Source organism: Python bivittatus, unplaced genomic scaffold (assembly GCF_059951505.1).
Source record: "Python bivittatus isolate LINGU-HERP-01145 unplaced genomic scaffold, Pbiv_v1 ctg000700_np1212, whole genome shotgun sequence".
NCBI lineage: Eukaryota > Metazoa > Chordata > Lepidosauria > Squamata > Pythonidae > Python > Python bivittatus.
This window is the reverse complement of record NW_028277098.1, coordinates 95,697,954-95,711,275: the sequence shown is the minus strand read 5'-3', so window position 1 is coordinate 95,711,275 and position 13,322 is coordinate 95,697,954. Positions and strand designations below refer to the sequence as shown.

General features: G+C 41.3%; 1 protein-coding gene across 3 annotated transcripts in view; it reads right to left on the bottom strand.

Annotated features, from left to right (window-relative positions):
• LSM14B (LSM family member 14B) overlaps window positions 1-13,322 on the bottom strand; it is a 21,992-nt gene extending 8,670 nt beyond the window's left edge. For 2 of the 3 annotated variants that reach the window (XM_088153769.1, XM_088153770.1), the window contains exons 1-2: window positions 12,785-13,321; window positions 1,706-1,869 (exon numbers count right to left, since the gene is read on the bottom strand). In XM_088153769.1, the coding sequence (XP_088009895.1) occupies window positions 1,706-1,869; window positions 12,785-12,905 (285 nt within the window). In that variant the 5' untranslated portion in view covers window positions 12,906-13,321. Of the gene's footprint in view, window positions 1-1,705; window positions 1,870-12,784 lie in introns of all 3 variants that reach the window. The other variant, XM_088153771.1, reaches the window with a different exon arrangement.

The following is a 13,322-nucleotide window of genomic DNA, read 5'->3' as shown; positions in this document are numbered from 1 at the left end:
CTATTTTATTTGATTGTTGTACATTGCCCAGAATCACTTCTTGTGAGATGGCAGCTATATAAATTTAATAAATAAATAATGTTTAAAACATATGATCAGGCTGATGACACCTTAACTCCCATTTCTATAAAAAGACAGATGTTCAAGTTTAAAATTAATCTTTGCACAACAGTACATCCTAAGGCATGGCTAACAAAAGTTAAACTAAAAGTAAAATACCTCACATTGGCTGAATTCACAAAATATACTTAATGTGGGCACTGATTTTGCCCATTTTCTGGTTTCTTATAACACTAAACCATAAATTAACCAAATGGATTGGGTTCCACAACAGATTAAAAACAACAAACGAAGATGAACAATAACCAAGTGTAGCATTGTTGTGGAAATGCAGTTTGCGAGGTTTTTAGTTGACCTCAATAAGCACGCTACATAAATTAGTCATTGTATCTTAGACTTAAACAGCCATTGCAGTTTGTTAACTATGGCTGATTTAACATGGTGTGTAAAAACAAGTAGTGTCTGAAATTGTTAACATACTGGTGAACAATTGCATCTTAGTCAAAAAGTAGACAAAACATTTGAAAAACCTTAAAAACTCAGTTTCAGTATATACTTGCTTTCTGTTTTCATTTATATGCGGCTAAAACAAGCAAACTCCAGTATACGATTGCATTCAAACCTGAATGTGCAGATTTTTGAAGTGGCAAATACTGTTTTTGCACAACTGAGACTAGTGGTCTAACCAAACCAATTTTCAGAAATGTCTGTGGTGAAATATGCCCTAGTTACATCAGGTTTTGTAACTAATATTCTTTACTGAGAGCTATTTTTCAAATGAGTTCAGAAACACCAACCAACGACTGACATTAGCCAATTATAGGGAACACAAGACTTCTGTGTCACAAATGATTCACTAACCTGTCCTAATCAAGCTACCTAAAATATTTCTCCATAAGGATCTGTCTGAGTTATAAATTCATTGGGAGAGGATTCCTTTGATACTGTCAGTACTGGGAACATCCTTGGTAGAAATATGAGAGAGAATCTTAATCATACTTCCAGCCTTTTGGAATACCAACTAGTTCTATTTCTGTTGTCATTGTACTAGAGCAAATAAACAGGTCTTTATTCCTATTTCTATAGATAAATATTTCTTTCTGTCAGTCAGTCAGTCAATCAAATTTGTCACTGCCCATCTTGTTAAAGAGCGACTCTGGGCAGTTTACAAAGAAGTTAAAATCAATTAAAAATACAATATAAAATGGTCTTGAGTAAATAGCCAATAAATAAAATCCAAGAATAGATGTTAAGTTGGCAGGTAGCTCAGGGAGCGTCATCAAGGTGCCAGCCACCCCCAGGACTGGGTAAAATTCCTGTTGCCCCACACAAGCTGGCAGAGCTAGGTCTTTAATCCTTTAATATACTACTGTGTTTAAGCAGTTTGTGTTCATGCGTTCATTTTGTACTTCACTTGCAATTCTATTGTTAGTCACCTTGAGCATTATATTTAATAGAAAGATATGATACAAATTTAATGACTCACTTAACAAATATAACAAGCAATAATATTGTTACTGAATTAGAACTTATCAGCTAAGCCCAGTTGAATTTAGATGCCTACTAAAAGTGGCTTTTACTCTGTTAGAAGTTCCGAAAGAAATACACAGTGAAACTGTTATCCGTTCCTGATGGAATTACTTACTTGGACAATAGCAGGATCTTGGGGCAGATTATGCTGTGCTTTTGGTGGCTCACATACAGTGATATCTTTAATATCACTCCCTCGAAAGATGATGTATTCATAAACTTCTTCCCTTGGAGGAGCAGGGCGGTCCGTGGGACGATCTTCTGTTCCAAATGAGCGCACTTTGAAGAAAGACTTAAGTGTTACTACTTGAACGCAACAGCTATTTTATACCATCTTTATATAAATATCTCTTTCAGCTATATATTTTGAGCTATGCTATCAATTCGCAGAATGCAAGTTAGTATTTTTTTAAGAACTTATACTGACCTGGCTACTGAGTGGTCCAAGTTGTTAGCACTTGTTGACCAATATTAAAGGCTGCCTCTTGCCTCCCTCTCCATTACACTGTATTGTTGCTTTGGAATTGAGATAACTCCTGTGAAGGAAAATTTATCAACTGACAATTTCTCAAGTTTTTCTAATCCAAAGAGTAATGGAAGAGCACTTATTTCTCTTCCATGTGTCCTCCCCCATCCATGAGGTGAGGCAAATTGTGGCTGGGTGACAGGACATTCTAGGTGTCCTGCTTAATTTTTCGTTCAAGAAACTTACCTAGCACTTATGCTGACAGGATCTATTTTTAAGCCCTATTTTGAGAATATCCATTAAATGACTTAAATTACATTCATTGATGGTCTTACACTAAAAATGTTTAACTATGCACTAAGAATTTGTGATAATGGCAACCAACTTTAGATTACATTTTACACCACCAGTCACAGAGATATCTTTTCTCTTACTATTGTTGCTAGAATCACATATGATATGATGTTATCATCCTCATTTCCTGTTTGAGATATCAATTTGGCCACTCTGGGAATAAAATGCTGAATTAGATAGGCATTCTTAAGCCAGGATCCATCCAATATTTTTACAGCACTAGGCAGAAACCTTTTATTTTCCAAAGCCTTTAAATCTTGAATATATTTTTTCTGAACAATGAATACTTCATTACAAACTGTCATCTTTTAAAAAACATAAATTGGCTGGAAATACTTATTACAGAATACTACATAAATTTTTAAAATAAGCATACAAAAATACTCTTTTAATGCAAGTGGCAGCAGTGCTACAAATGCTGTTTTGTATGAGTGGTCCAGCAATTAAAACAGATCCATCTTTGTTCTCATGTTTCAAATAAGCAGTCGAAATTATATCGGAATGTTTGTTGTTCACTAACATTGCTCACTTGCAACAATGAAACCATATAACGTGGGGCTGAAGAAAGTGAAGTAAACCAAATACTGAAGGAATTCATCCCTCTTCTTCCTTTAAACCATACCTATCCACCCCTGTAGAATGGAGCAATTAGCAAGGAATAGTTTGGTACTGAGACAAACGCAAAGACTTGATAGTGATTAAGTTTTTAATTAAGACAGTAATTCTCAAGCCAAAAACCTGTGTGATTTGCGATGGGGGTGAAGGAGAAAGATGACATTTGAACAGGAAGACTAAGGAGTTGTTTCACACAGAAGTAAGTATAGCCTAATAATAGGATTCACTTTTTACAGGACAAAAATTACATGTGTATTAGGCTAACTGAATCAAATTAGTAGCACGTCATTCTCAGGATAGCATGTTCCTATGTTTTCACTACAGCTACCGACAGGCTTCTCCATTCATTCGCATTTGTTGCTGCCAGACTAAAGCTAAAGTTCTAGTTATATGTTCAAGATATTACTGCCTCTGTGCCAGCTAACTGTGCACAACTCTTCTGATGCAGCTAATTTTTTAAGCTGTACCTCTTTTATCTCCTTACTAAGCATAATCACAGTATGCTCTCATAGTATGCTATTGCCTCTTCTTTTAGGAAAAATGACATCATGGTTACAGGTAGTCCTCACTTAATGACCACCACAGGGACTGGAACATTGGTCATTAAGCAAGGATGTCATTAAGCAAGTCACATGACCAGACCAGATTTTACGACCATTTTTACAGTGGTTGTTAAGCAAATCATGTGGTTAAGTGAATCCAGCTTCCAAAATGGACATTTTTTGCCAGAATTTGCTTAACAACCACATGATTTGCTTAACAACCATCGTAAAAAAGATCGCAAATCATAATCATATGACTGGCGGGTGCAATGGTTTGCAATGGTTTTATGTGCAAGTACAGGTCGTAAAGCACTTTTTCCAAGGCCATTGTAACTTCGAACCATCGTTCAACAAATGATTGTTAAGTGAGGACTACCTGTACTCCATCTTTAGTTGTTGAAGGCAGGCAAAAGCAAACTTATTACACCCAATACATATCAAGAAAAAGATTAGTAATAGAAACACAACAGATTCCATCAGAACAAAGTTATACTACCCTTTCCAGTTCCCAACGTGATGCAAGAAAAAGACTGGGAAAGAATTTTTATATTAGAGAAGTGAATAAAGTATTTGACTGAGAAGATTTAGACTGCTCTAAACTCATTAAGATTACTGAATCATCAGCTGTCATTCTTGATCTAGTTAGGCTATTAAAAGGCAAAAGATTATTGTCTGGCAAGTATATTTTTAAGGGCCCTGCACAGTTTGAAAACAATTCAGAACTACAGTGTCTCACCACTACTTATTAAACCAGCCCAATGATTTTACCTGAGAAGCAGTTTTCCTGTGTTTTAAGGAATTCAGTCATTAAAGTTAATGAAATCCTGAAGTAGAATCAACTTTCTTTTCAGGATTGCGCAGAAGCCTGAAAACATCAGACTGCTTTAATGAACTGGTCAGTGGCATTCATTAATTCATAAGATTTATATGGCCGCCCATTTGAAATACATGATTCTGTGTAGCTAACAATATTAAAAATAATAAAATCATATACAAAAACATAAAACTCCTAGCAGCCAAGAGAAAATTACAACAACATCAGGCAGCACAACCAGAAAATGGGCACTATCACATACCCAGAGCCCCAGGCTGAAGCACAGAACCAAGTCTTCAAGGCCTTGCAGGAGGCCAGCAGATTTGGGGTCAATATGAACTCTGGAGGGATGACGTTCCAAAGGGCAGGCACCATGGCGGAAAAGTCTCTCCTCCTGGGCCCCAACAGCTGAAACTCCTTAGCAGATGGGACCCAGAGCATGCCCCTACTGCTGGACTGGATAGAACAGATAGAAACAACCAGGGAGAGATGGTCCCATAAGTGATCCAGCTCAAGCCATAAAGGGCTTTAAAGGTGACTACCAGCATCTTGAATTGCACCCAGAAGCACACTGGCAGCCAATGCAGTTTGCAATGCAGTGATGTCACATGTGCCAAATAATAAACACCCTCACTCAATTGCCTGTGCCACCATATTCTGTACCAGTTGAAACCCCATGTAGAGTGTATTACAGTAATCCAATTGGGAGGTCATTAGGGCATGAATGTGAGCAGGGCCTTCTAGTCCAGGAACGTGTACAACTGATACACAACCCAAAGCTGTGCAAAGATCCTCCTTACGTGTGGCTGCTTCCTGCTCCTCAAGCAGGAGCCGTGTGTCCAAGAGAACCCCCAGATTGCACACTGGTTCTGTCTGAGGCAGTGCAAGACCATCCAGAACCAAAGATGGAAGATCCCCAGAACCAGAGGACCCAAAAACCCAAAGCCATTCTGCCTTTTTCCTGCATAAGATTGAAAGTGCTTATCCAAATCTTTATTAAGAAGTGCATGGCCCTACATTTTTTTTTTTTTTGCTCTGATGAAAATATAGGATCAGAGTCTACTCTTCTATGCCTAAGAAGGGCAAGGTTCCTCCCTTGCTAAACTGACTTCAGAAGCATATGAGAATGACGGAACCTCCCAATAATTCCACACCACATCTCAGAAGAGTTTTTCAATGTCTGACATGTATCGACTAGCTCTTGCGCTTCTCTTTGTTTATGGAAAATAAGAGAACCTTACTATAGCTGAAATGGGTCTTGACCTCAACATTATCTCAAAATCTTCTGTCCCCACCCTCTGATAGTGGCAAGTAGTAATTGCTATATCTGATCCAGCTTGTTTGCTGACTTTTGGTTAATGGTATTGGATTTGTCAATCCATGGTAAATAATATTTCTTCATATTATGAAGAGCAATTTATTAAAATCCAAAAAGAGCCTACTGTTGTAGAATAACTGATATATCACGGCCAGACTGAAAGAGACAACAGCTAGAATCAACATAACCATCTCAGAAATACATACAATACCACTTTGTTAACTGAAAGTAGAACACATTTAGAAGAGATTCTTATGACAATAAAAATCTATTAATATTAAACATCAAGAAGACAAAAGTAAAGCAAAGCGGCATTCTTATAATTGACACTTAAAACTAAAAAGGATTCCTGAACCACATACAAAAAGTTTTAATATTAAATCTGGGGCTTCAGGTGAGAGTAATAATCTATTGCTTTAAACATAATTGCCAAGCACTCAAAAATCTCTGAATTGCCTTGAAACGGGGTGACATTTGAAGTGAGCAATGACTTTGGCATCTGGGCAAAAGAAAACCTTGGCTTTCATAACTCTGTTAAGAATATCTAAAGGTTCAGGTGGTTTTATTTTCTATTCTTCTGTCTTGAAAAGAGTAACATCTTTTTTCCAGTGTTTGCCATTCCCATTCAAGTAATCTTCAAATCAAAGCATATTGACAATTGCATGAAAAGCTGCTGAAGCCTGAGATTCAACGAAGTGGGGAGCAGCAACCTCTGCAGAAAGCCAAGAGTGTGGGACTTCATTCGGCATTCCTTGGATTTAGGGGCATGTGTGTCTTGGGAGACACCATTACATAGTCCCAAGGACCAGACAATATCCACAAACTTTGGGACTATTATGACTATTTTCTATTTCCTAGGTCTGGAATCCACCTGCAAAATCATTGCATGCTTTGGTCTTGAAGCCAGTATCTTTGTCATGTTGGTTTCTATTTGGCCTCTAATCTCAGAAGACAAAAATAGGTTAAGTCTTAACATTTTGCAATTCTGACAAGAGTGTCATTAGATCTAACAAGTTTCTTCTTTGGTCCAGGTTTTAAAAATAAAAGGAGACTGGTGTCCATTTACAAAGGACGCACCTGGTTTTCTGCCTGAAGATCCTTCTGACCAGATCTGGGATTAACTGCTGTTTTAGAAATAAAGATTATATTTCAAACTTAGTTTGGAACTGAAAATTTAGGTGGACCATTCCTGCTACTAAAGGCTCTACTTTTTAAGTTCCTCCAGGATCAAAAGGTATGTTGTTAAGCAATCAAGGTTAAATGAGGATTTGCAAACTGATTTGAGTATCCTTCAGTGACTACTTTACTTTTCCACACCCCTTTTGTTGGGAGCAGAGGTACCAACTTGAATCAATTTCTTGGCTCCTGTATAGGAGCAGGGGCTTCCAATGGCACTGACATTATTTGGCCACTAGAGGACTTTGCAGCATTCAGCATGAGATCTGCTTCTATTTTCCAAAAAACAGGTAGATTTACAGTCCCACAGAATTCTTGTTTAGCAAAGATGTAAGTGATTCTGGAATGTCTGAAGCCTAGCACACCCAGAAGAGAGAACGGAGCAATTTTGGAAGACAACTGAGGAGCGTGTTCCTTCCATTCCATGGGACTTTATGCAGTCTTCTGCTGCCACATTGCATTTCTCAGTATTTGAATCTGCTTCTTCTTTTACCTATCTACATTTTGCTTCTCACACATTATAAATCTTTAGAATGGGATTCTGACTGGCTTTTCTTCTGCATCTGTGATTTGGGTCTCAAGAACAGGTTTTTTTTTTTAAACTAAGCAGAAGAATTGTTCATTCTTTCATTAAGGGAATTCTTTTTCACCTTTTTGTAAGAACTGAATCAACAACAGCTTCACTGGGAGAAGCTTCTTTAACACTATACAAGAATGCTTCCCTGCCTGGAATGGATTCTTAGGCAGATTTTTCCTCTTTGTTTCGATGCTTTTTTTTTATAGCACTTCATCTTTGGGGATATTTTAGTGTTCAAATACTTACTAGACTGCACTAAGGATCCCAAACATCCCCTGTAGGTCAAAAAGTGCCTTTACTCCTTTTGTAAGAGCCACAGGGAACTGGGCATGATTAATACATTTGAGCCACTTCCTATATGGATCTGACTTTCTGCACCCCTGAAGCCAGTGCCTATGACAGGGACGATGTTTGTAAAGCTTTGCCTACCTTTAGCCTTGCCTATACTTCAATTAAGAAGGGGTTCTCCCTCAAACTGACTCTTGTCCTCTCTAAGAGCAGGGAACTCCTTCCATGTAAAAGCCCTGTGCTGATCAGACTGATTCCTTTTCTAGAAAAGAGAAGATCCTTGTCTATATACTTGTGAGAATCGTTAATAAAGGGCATAGGACTGATAATGCTGATTCATTCTGGTATGACATGGAGGGTTGGGTTCTGGCATAAGTTACTGTCTACACTGGTTCCAATGGATGGATGGCTTCTTAATAGTTCCTGTCTCTCTGAGCTACTCATCCAGCTCTGCTTTAATCCAGTTACCATCTTATTCTATCCTGGGTATGGGGTGAGCCCTCTTTGTCTAATCAATCCAGTGTACTAGGCTTCCTTAGAGGAAGCCAGCTGCCAGCAACTGGTGACCTAGGCAAACCTTGCAATTAGCACCTCCAGCCCCAAGGACAATTTTGATTTAAAAAAAGGTACCTACTTAACATGGCACCCTAGGTGACCGTTCAGTTCTCCTCTATGGACAGGCAGCTTCTGGCCACATCACAGTCCATTACTGTGAACAATTTGAACAGGCAGTACACAAAACCGCTAACAATTCTTTCCTACAATGCCTCTGGAATTTAGGCACAAGACTCTGTAAAGAATAGTCTACTGGTATTACAACTAAGGATTAAGTCTTAAACAATGATTTCATCAACTCTTTTTTGCTGGTATTTTAAATGGTGCCATCTCACAAACATTAACAGCTCTGGGAATCTGGGTCAAATCAATGCTATCAGCAGTTAAATAAATTTGCCACAACTTTGAGAGCTAAGTAAATAAATTATGACAGCCCCTCACAATTTAGGGGACTCATTTGTTCTGCAATAGCTTGAGCTTGACTGGGTCACCACCTAAAAGTTTCTGCAATTTCTTCCCTAATTACATAAACATTAGCAGTAGTATAGTTCTATCAATCTGTCCACAACTGGAACAACAGCCTAGCCAGGCCAACCTGCATTAACTGGATGTTCTGGCAAAGGCATCCACAGACAATAGAGGTAGTCCTTGACTTATGACCATTTGCTTAACAACTGTTGAAAGTTATGATGATGCTCAAAAAAGTGACTTACAACCAGTTCTCGCACTTACAACTGTCGCATATTCACAGTCACATGGTCAAAATTTGGGTGCTTGGCAACCGGCATGTATTTATGATGGTTGCAACATCCTGGAGTCACATAATTGCCATCTGCAACCTTCCCAGGGGGCTTCTGACAAGTAAAGTTAATGGGGGAAGCCAAATTCCTTAATAACCACAGCAAAAAAGGTTGTAAAATCAGGCATGACTCACTTAACGACCGCATCGCTTAGTGATGGAAGTTCTGGTCCCAATTGTGGTCACAAGTCTACCTGTACTTGCTCTGTCTCTGCAGAAAAATCTAATTCAAAATCCTATACTTTCTTCAACTTGGTCTTTGTAGTCTCCAAATTTGTTTCTGACTTTCCTGCAACCATGTTGCATTTCTCCCTTTATCCTGAACATCTTTCAAAAGAACAATTAATTTAAATCTGTCTGAAGGTACACTGCTTTTGTCTTCTTTATCTCCTTCAACTTTTCATACTATTCCTTCAACATTCCACTTACACCCATATGTGCACACCACAAAGACCATGCTCCTTAAACATGGATTTTTTTACTCCTATGTGGCTTCATTTTAATACAATATCTGAAAATGCTTCCTTCACTGAGGGCCATATGGTTTGTTTTAGGCCCTGAGTTTCCTACAGATATATACTCTTTCTCAACAGCCATTTTTTCCATTCAAATTTTGTTTTGCTCTCACACCAGTGATGGTGTGGTTGCTTCTGAACCAAGCCAGGTCACCTCAGCTTTTCTTCACCAGAACAAAAGAAAACCAATATTACTACACAAAAATGCTTCACAACTCTGAGTATTCCTTTCTCGTGGCAAGACTACAAATATTCTAGAATGCTATAAGCATTCCCACCCATACATCACAGTTAAAAACAGTTCCCCACCTCTCTCCAATACACACCCTGTAGTTAATTGTTAAGGCCACAGCTGCTAAAATCAAATGCTCTACTTTTTTTTTTTTTTTTTACTCCTAGGTATAATCTGAACTTTTTCAAAAGAGCTCTTGCCTTAACCAAGCAAAAGGAGAAATGGAGCACTGTGCCTTAGGCATTTTAACACTTTCCTCCCAGAACAAGGCACTAAGAAACCCGACTGCCAAAGAGAGATGGAGCAGCAAACTGGGAACAGGGAATAAAGTTTAGGAAAGCCACACATTACTCAAACAGACTCAAAGTCAGAGTAAGTTAATCAAGTGATTAATTCAGACCTCAGCCCTGAATAACTTTCTAACACTACTCAGTAAAGTTTAAAACTGATTTGAAAACAATCAAAGGAGAGGGAAGAAACAATACTTTCTAGGGAAGGCCTAACTAAAGAATATTCCCAAAACCTCAAGTTCTGACTGACTTTTCCACATAGACTTCAGACCTAAAAAGCCATTCTAGCAAACCTAGCACTACAGTTCTGGCAATCAAAACTATCAGCAACAACAAAACAATTCCCTTTTTCCAAAATTACTAGATACGTCAGCAGATCAAAGACAGAACAAGGCAAGTTGATGCAGCATTTTCAACATGACAACCCTCTGCTCATATGTACATGGCATGCATGAATCAGTACACAGGGTTTGCTCATATTCTCTACAAAACTTTATTAAATGTACACCGGAGCACAGTTCAAACTTTAAATTGCCTCATTCTAGACCACAAAATAATAAAACTGGCTCAAAATGGATATCCCAACACAACAAAACTTTGGACCCCTTAACCTGCCTCTCCTTGGGTGGGATGTCAGTGCTATACTGTGCCTTTGCACTGCAATCTCAGAAATGCAAAGTGTCCCTTGAACTCCAGCTCTGTTCACTCCACCAGGCAAGACTAATATTGGGGGGAAATGGAAATGTCTAATCTACAGGAATCTTGTCACCAAGTCTTCCATGAAATCAGCATTCAAGGCCTTCTCAGTCCCCCTGAATTTCTCTGGAAAGGGAGGAGAGGGAGCTGAATGAACAGAATATTCATTTCTGTTTAGCTAACTTTATGGGGCTCCCAAACAGAGCAAATGGATAAATGGCCAACTACTGCTGCTTTGGGGAGAATGCAGTTATAGAATTCACAGTGGAACAAGGGCTGCCAACAGACATAGGCTAGCTCATTATTTTCCAGAATAAAATGTATTTTATATAATGTATTTCTAAAATACATTCAAAACATTTTAACAGGACAAAACTATTGCACAAAGCACATCTCTTGACTCTCTGGATTCAGTTAATGACACTTTTACCCCTTCTGAGCACCCTTGATTAGAGCCAGGATGGAGAAAATCACTCCCTATTTAACTCCAATATTTCATATAAGTACAGAGTTATTCTTTAGAAAAGGAGTTCTGTGCTGAATTGTAACCCCAGAGTGACTTTTTCCTCCAGTCTAATCTCACTGTAGTTTCTTTTGCAGAATACACCTTTCCCCAGAACATTTGATATCTTAATTTCTCAGTATCATAAACTGAGCGGTATCAGATTTAGTATATTTTGGATAATACATATTAGTTTTTATAAACAACCAGTCCACATATAGTATGAATATCTTGTCACGTACCATGCTTTCAAGGGACATTTTTAGCTCAACTCTGAAACTGCCCAACATAAATAGCATTCAGAGTGGAACAGCCATACTTTTTCTTTTTTCCTTTGGAAACGTTCTGCCCAAAAAGGTAGAATGGAAAGTTCTCCAATACTACAATTGCTTTTACTGAAGTCAAACAATGCAAGGACCCAATGTGCTTGTAAGACTGGAAATAGCAAGAGTTAAAGAGTTGCTCACACAATATGCTTGCCCATTGTTAATACTGCAGTTTAATGAAGCAACACACCTACTTATGTTTGCATAATAGACTGAATCCTAAACCATCCAGAAGGACTGGATCCATATATTACCAAAGGCTAAAATGTGATTGGCCCTTGATGTCACCAACAGCTCCCACTACACCTCATTTTACAAATCCAAAACAATCCCTTTGCCACAAAGAGTTGGGGGAACAGCAGAAGCTCAGCAGACTGCAGCGATCTCTCCACTCCTCATGAGAAGAGTAAAAAGGTGAGCCCACAAGGGACTGCAGCACCTCTACAACATATTCACGGCCGTTTCCAAAAGTGACTTCTGAAATCAGGCTCAAGCAGCAGCTTGGGGTGGGGGCGGAGGGGTGTCGTTGTTCAAAAACCAGCCTTAGAAAGATGCACACGCGTTTTGTATCTGACAGCCCACGGAGCGTAACCACCTTCTCCCTTTCCAGCATCAATCCGCGACGTCTCCTTTATGGCTTTAGAGTCGCTCTTCCACCTCCGGAAGGTCTGAAAAAGGGTCCCATGGGGGGGGGGAGGGGAAGGCGATTTCTCGCTCGCCGCCCCCCCCCCGGGCCTTCACCTCCTTCGGAGAGCGCGGCGCCCGCTCTCCCCGCGGGTCTGCGGCGCGCGCGTCCCTTTAAAGAGATGCGCTTCGCTCCACGCTCTCCCCTCCCTCCGAAGCCCAGCTGCGGCCTCCCGCGCCGAAGCCCCAACCACCACCAGCGGTGCTCGCGTGCCCCCCCCCGGGGAAGGGGGAGAAGAAAGAGCCGCGCGAGGAAGCGAAGCCAAATCCCGCGGCGGCGCCGACCTGCGCCATCGGCTCTCCCCTCCCGGCCCTCGGGAAGCGCCGGCGCAGGCGGGGCCCGCCCCCCGGGACCGTGGGGGGCGGGAGTCCGAGGAAGAGGCGCCCCGGCGCCCTCCTCCCCTCAGGCGGTCCCCCGCCGCCGCGCCCCCCCCTCCGGCCCTACCCTTGGCGAGGGCGACGGTGGAGTTGTCGGTGTCGATGGTGTAGAGGATGCCCTCGTAGCGGATCTGCGCCTTGGAGATGAGGCTGATCTTGCTCCCGATATACGGCGTGCCCGAGCTCATGGCGTCGGCGCCGCGGGGGGAGTCGGCCGCGCAGGGGGGGGGAGGAGGCCTCGAAGGCGGCCCCGACGCAGCCCGGCGGCCGGGCCAGACGAGCTGGGACCGCTGCGGGGGGAGGGATGCCGCCGCCGCCGCCCGCAGAGGGCGACCCGGAGAAGGCCCGCAGACCAGGACGGAGCAAGGCGTCGGCGGCTTCTTCGTCGTCGTCGTCCTCAGTCGCACCCGCGGCCGACGGGCTGTCTCGGTCGCACGCGCTCCCCCAGGAGAGACGCCACCGCCCGCCTCCGCAGCGGACTGAGAAAGAAAGCCCCCGCCGGCCGCCCTTTTTATAGGCCACGGGCAGATTGGGCGGGGAGGGGGAAGGGAAGAGCGGCTGAGACAGAGAAAGGAGCGAGGTGAGGACGGCGCGGGGGGGGGAGG